The 6,735-nt window shown below is 36.4% G+C and overlaps 1 protein-coding gene across 1 annotated transcript; it reads left to right on the forward strand.

Annotated features, from left to right (window-relative positions):
* Positions 1 to 2,860: 2,860 nt before the first annotated feature.
* LOC128548188 (uncharacterized) lies at positions 2,861 to 3,646 on the forward strand. The gene has a single exon (XM_053522629.1). It carries the CDS (start codon positions 2,861 to 2,863, stop codon positions 3,644 to 3,646), a length of 786 nt encoding a protein of 261 aa, XP_053378604.1.
* The last annotated feature ends 3,089 nt before the right edge of the window (positions 3,647 to 6,735 follow it).

Below are 6,735 nucleotides of genomic sequence, written 5' to 3' on the forward strand. Positions count from 1 at the left end.
GCCAGACATTATTTGACACTTACTTAGCAGTATTTATTTTGTGCCATACACTATTTGACACTTAGTTAGCAGTATTTATTTTGTGTCATACACTATTTGACACTTACTTAGCAGTCTGTATTTTGTGCCAGACATTATTTGACACTTACTTAGCAGTATTTATTTTGTGCCATACACTATTTGACACTTACTTAGCAGTATTTATTTTGTGCCATACTCTATTTGACACTTACTTAGCAGTACTTATTTTGTGCCATACACTATTTGACACTTACTTAGCAGTACTTATTTTAAGTCAGTCATTGTTTTTGCATTTTTGTTATTCCCTTTTTAAACATTAAAACAGATTTTAAAAAAATAACAGTAATCATTCGTAGTATATTTTGTATTCTGTGACAGACGATATTTTATTTTTTTTTATTCTGTACTTTGTGTCAGTTATTACTTTATACCTAAACCTAGCAGTCGTGTGCCTTTTTTATGACAGACATTATTTTACACTCTGTTTAGCAGTTCCTGCCAGACCCTATATGATACTTTATCTAGAATTCTTTTTGTGCCTGTGTCCGTATTTTGTGCCAGATACTATTTGATAAATTCCCTAGCAGTCTGTATTTAGCGTCTGACACTATTTGATACATTACACAGCAGTCTGTATTTTGTGCCAGACACTATTTGATACTTTCCCTTGCAGTCTGTATTTTGTGCCAGATACTATTTGATAAATTCCTTATCAGTCTGTATTAAGCGTCTGACACTATTTGATACATCCCTTAACAGTCTGTATTTTGTGCAAGATACTATTTGATACATTCTCTAGCAGTCTGTATTTAGCGTCTGACACTATTTGATACATTCCCTAGCAGTCTGTATTTAGCGTCTGACTCTATTTGATACATTACATAGCAGTCTGTATTTTGTGCCAGACGCTATTTGATACTTTCCCTTGCAGTCTGTATTTTGTGCCAGATACTATTTGATTAATTCCTTAGCAGTCTGTATTAAGCGTCTGACACTACTATTTGATACATCCCTTAACAGTCTGTATTTTGTGCCAGATACTATTTGATACATTCCCTAGCAGTCTGTATTTAGCGTCTGACACTATTTGATACATCCCCTAGCAGTCTGTATTTAGCGTCTGACACTATTTGATACATTCCCTAGCAGCCTGTATTTAGCGTCTGACACTATTTGATACATTACCTAGCAGTCTGTATTTTGTGCTAGATACTATTTGATACATTACCTAGCAGTCTGTATTTTGTGCCAGATACTATTTGATACATTCCCTTGCAGTCTGTTTTTTGTGCCAGATACTATTTGATACATTACCTAGCAGTCTGTTTTTTGTGCCAGATACTATTTGATACATTACCTAGCAGTCTGTATTTTGTGCCAGATACTATTTGATACATTCCCTTGCAGTCTGTTTTTTGTGCCAGATACTATTTGATACATTCCCTAGCAGTCTGTATTTAGCGTCTGACACTATTTGATACATTACCTAGCAGTCTGTATTTTGTACCAGGCACTATTTGATACTTTCCCTAGCACTCTGCATTTCGTGCCAAACAATATTTTATTCTTTAATTACTAGTAGCTGTCTGTATTTTTGCTGATTCTTTTTCTTTTGATAACTCTTTAGGTGATATATAAAACAGAGTACTTGAAGACAATACAAGAGTTGAGGAAGTTTTAATCAATCGTATATATTATATACTCTTTGACAGACGCTATTTGACACTTTATTTTATTCTGTATTTTGGACCAGTCATTACTTCATTACTTTATACTTAGTAGTGTGTCTTTTTTATGACAGACATCTTTTCATACTTTGTAAAGCAGTCTATATTTTGTGCCAGACGCTATTTGATACTTAATTTAAAAACATTTTATGGCAAACACTATTTAACACTTTACTTAACATCCTGTATGTTGGTTCAGCCACTAGTTATTACTTTGTCAGTATTCTATACTTTACCTAGCAGTCGGTACTTTGTGCCAGACACTATTTGAAGTTTAACCCGACGGTCTTTTTCTCAGACACAATGCAATATTTTACATAGCAGTCTGTTCCAGTTATTATATTCTTATTCGTTATATGAATTGTAAGTCAGATATGTATCAGGAATGACTTGAAGGCAGAGCAATATTTGAGTAAGTTATGTCAAGTGTTCATTTCATTTCTTTCTGTGTGACGTTTTGTAAAACTCTCTTTCATTCGTAGTTTTAATCACGACTTTACGGAACATTTAGGCCTAGTTTGTTCATCAATGATTGTATTGTATAGTGAGATTATACACAGACCAGTTGCTGTATGATAAAGTAAAACTGAGAAGCCTTCCATAAACTTTTATCTTTATTGATCTGATGAACCGATGGCACTGGAGAATGTTATTCATGATAGAGAAGAGAGCCTCTCGCCAGCCGCGCCCTGCATCACATCGATGGCTGGTCATTTAAAAAAAAATGTTATTCTTATACGGCAGCTGTGCTAAGCCACGAATGTTTTGTTGCTCGCAGTGAATGGTAAGTGAATGACCTTTGAAACCTCCTCTTTAACACAGTCTTAGTTAAAAGAAATAAACTCCAACAAGACAATCTGTACCAACAGTCTGGTTGAGTATTTTTCAAATTTGTCTTTGATCTGAAATGTTTCTTGAAGAAGACAAAAAAGTAAATCGAGGGAAGGTCAATAAGTTCGTAGAACTAAGTATATACTGATACAAATCAAAATTCATTTTTTCCATCTTTGCGCAGTATGCACAATTGTTAGTTGATTGATAACAGTCTTTCAGTCAATACCAACAATTTTCATTCTTGCTTGGTAGTAGAATAACCTGACCCATAGGCAAAGATGGAAAATCAGAATTTGGAGTTTTTAGCTGTAATTAAGTTCCCTACTAAAGAGGGACCAAATGCCAGAGAAATCCATCGCTGCATGGCTGATGTGTATGGTGATAATAGCCCGCAGCGGCAAAGTGGTCAGCAGAATTTAAACGTGGACGAAGCCCTCTGGAGGATGACCCAGTCCCGGTCAGGTCAGCCTGTTGATGCCATCAGTAAGGAGATAGTTGAGGGTCTTGTAATGAAATATCGTCGAATCAAAGTCGATGAACTTGCTAGAGAGTGTGGCATTTCCTATGGAAGTGTTTGCATTATAATTCATGAACATCTGGGGATGTCAAAGATTTCTGCAAGATGGGTCCCCCGAAACCTGAACATGCAGGATCGTCAGCAAAGTCTGGAATCATGTCGAGAGCTTCTTGAAATTTACAATGCCAATCCAGAAGACTTTCACACTCGTCTCGTAACAGGAGATGAAACATGGATTCACCACTGGGATCCAGACACTAAAAAAGAATCAATGCAATGGAAGTGCCCTGGCTCAACCCCAACTAAGAAATTCCGTACTCGACCATCAGCTGGCAAAGTAATGGCCACTGTATTTTGGGACTTAAAGGGGGTGATATTAATAAATGTTAAACCTGCTGGTAGTGCAATCATTGGGTCCTACTATGCAGATCTTATCAACCAGCTAAGGGCTGCTATTAAAGAAAATAGAAGGGGGAAGCTAGCCGCTGGTGTACTGCTTCTGCATGACGGTGCACAAGTCAAGACTTGCACAAGCGGCTATTCGTGAGTGCAAGTTCGAACAATTGAAACATCCTCCTTACAGTCCAGACTGTAGTAATTCAGGTTACAATGTGATTAATTCAGTGCCCGCCTAATATATACTTTGAGCCAATCAAAGAATATATCAGCCGCGCCATGAGAAAACCAACATAGTGGTTTTGCGACCAGCATGGATCCAGACCAGCCTGCGCATCCGCACAATCTGGTCAGGATCCATGCTGTTCGCTTTCAAAACCTATAGCAATTAGAGAAGCCGTTAGCGAACAGCATGAATCCTGACTGCGCGGATGCGCAGGCTGGTCTGGATCCATGCTGGTCGCAAAACCACTATGTTGGTTTTCTCATGGCACGGCTCATTATTATATTGTATATATCAGAGAGAGAGAGAGAGAGAGAGAGATAGAGAGAGAGAGAGAGATTCAGTACAGTATATAGTTGTTGAGTGTATGATTCACTTTTGTGAATGAACAATATCTATTCTTGTTATACCATTCAATATTAGGGTCCAGTCTTAAATCCAGTTATTACACAGACCTGGCCCTAAGATATTATTATCTGTTTCGAAATTTAAAGTCGCACTTGCTCGCAAACGGGATTTCAATATTATGATGAACTCTAGTCTGCCACAGAGGCGCTTTGTCTGAGGACCAAACAAATGACTATTATTGTGAAGGCATAGAATGCTTAAAAGAAAAGTGGAGCAAGTGCGTTGAGGTAAATGGGGATTATATTGAAAACTAATATTGAAACCATCAGTCTACCTTTATCATAATCCCCGAGTTCTACGAACTTTTTGACCTCCCCTCTTAATATAAAGCAAAAGAAGCAAGTTTGGAAAAAAGTGAATATATTATCTTATGAACTCGTTTTTGAATCATATTTCATATATCGTTTTCATTTCATTAAAAATGATTTATATTTTTGCGTATAAGCTTTAAAACATCGGTTTCACCACTTTTCTCACAACATGTCTTGCATTGTTTGCTATATTTCGTTCTAGCTTTTACTGATTTTTCTGTTTCACTTTGGGTTTAACGCCGTTTTCCAGTAAAAAAAAATCAGTCATATAACGGCAGGCAGTTAACCTATCCAGTATTCCTAGATTTTGTACCAGTACCAACCTGCTCTTTGTAAGTAACTGTCGATTTTTCCTTATGATTTAGAGATATTTCAGAGATGTAGGAATGACTCATTATCAAATGGCCACAGAGAACATGTGTCTTGTCCGATTACGTTTAGTGGGCGGGCTTTTCCATTTCAATTTCTTGTTTGACATTTTAAGTAGAAATGTCTATTATCATATTTTTTCTTCGCCTACTTCATATAAAATAGGGTTATTAGCTCACCTGTCACGTAGTGACAGGGTGAGCTTTTGTGATCGCCCATCGTCTGTCTACAATTTCTTGTTTGCACGATAGTGGTTTCATTTATGATTTTATTTTAACCAAACTTGCACACAACTTGTATCACCATAAGATCTTGGTTTCTTTCCTGAACTGGCTAGATCCCATCGTGGGTTCCAGAGTTATGGCCCCTGAAAGAGTCAAAATTAACTATTTTGACATTGTCTGCACAATAGCAACTTTATTTTTGATTTGATTTTTACAAAACTTGCACACAACTTGTATCACTATAAGATCTTGGTGCCTTTCTTGAACTGGCCATATTCCTTTATAGGTTTTAGAGTTATGGCCCCTGAAAGTACCAAAATTAGCTATTTTGACCTTGTCTGCACAATAGCAGCTTCATTTATGATTTGAATTTAATCAAACTTGCACACAACTTGTATAACCATAAGATCTCGGTTCCTTTCTTGAACCAGCCAGATCCCTTTATGGGTTCCAGAGTTATGCCCCCCTGAAAGGGCCAGAATTAGCTATTTTGACCTTGTCTGCACAATAACAGCTTCATTTATAATTTGATTTTAACCAAACTTACACACAACTTGTATCACTATAAGATCTTGGTTCCTTTCTTGAACTTGCTAGATTCCTTTATAGGTTCCAGAGTTATGGCCCCTGAAAGGACCAGAATTAGCTATTTTGACATTGTCTGCACAATAGCAGCTTCATTTATGATTTGAATTTAATCAAACTTGCACAAAACTTGTGCTGCCATAAGTAGTATAGTAATTGTTTGTGCGAAAACAACCTTGACCCCCCCTGACCCCTTGCCCCTATTCTATAAGTGGACTTTAACCTTGCCCTAAACTTAAAATACTAACTTAGTACCCTTGATACCCTTAAAATCTTTTAAATCTTTAGTTAAACCGAATGAAAACCTTTGGTTTAACCAAAAAAAGATTTAGTCTTTGGTCCGGACTGACCAATGCCGGACACTTTAAAACCCACAGGTTTTAAACCCAGCAATTAACCCAACCCTAAACTTATAATACTAACTCGCGAAGCTAAAACCTTCGGGGTCTTTGACCCAGTCAGACCTACAGTCTTCGGTTGCACTCGGTACACTTGTACCCTCAAAATCTAACGACACCGGCGTCGTTTTCTTTAACAAGTTTATCAATCAATATCGTTTGTAAAGCGACACCGGTGTCGCTTTCTTGGATTTATTTTCATTCATAAAGTTAACCGATATGTTTACATTTGTAGTACAATTCATTTAAACTTCCTTGTGATCGATTTACGTTTTACAGCTGATTTAATATAAGTGTCAAAGGTAAATTAAGTGCATTTTTTAAAAATGATAATGTGGGAAACCACAAATTCAACCAATCAAAAGCCTGCCATTTTTCTGCCAAGTTGGCAGACACTGCCACATTCCTGCCACTTGGCAGAACTTTGGCAAAACTTTGGCAGATTATTTTATTAATAAAATGTAATGTATTGATCTTATTTTCATTAGTAAGTATATTATTAGGTACACATAGTAATTAAAACTTTAATAAACTTTTAATCCAAAAGTCTGTTTTCATCATAAGATACAGTTCATCCGATATGTAGAATCTGATGTAACTACCCATCAAAAGCATAAATGTTACTTCTGTAGATGCTGAATCGTTATAAGGATGAATATCAAACATTGTCCCTTGTTTTAGATAAATTTTAATTTTTTTCTTATACATAGATATTAACTGAT

The sequence above is a fragment of the Mercenaria mercenaria genome, chromosome 14 (genome assembly GCF_021730395.1).
Source record: "Mercenaria mercenaria strain notata chromosome 14, MADL_Memer_1, whole genome shotgun sequence".
Lineage (NCBI taxonomy): Eukaryota > Metazoa > Mollusca > Bivalvia > Venerida > Veneridae > Mercenaria > Mercenaria mercenaria.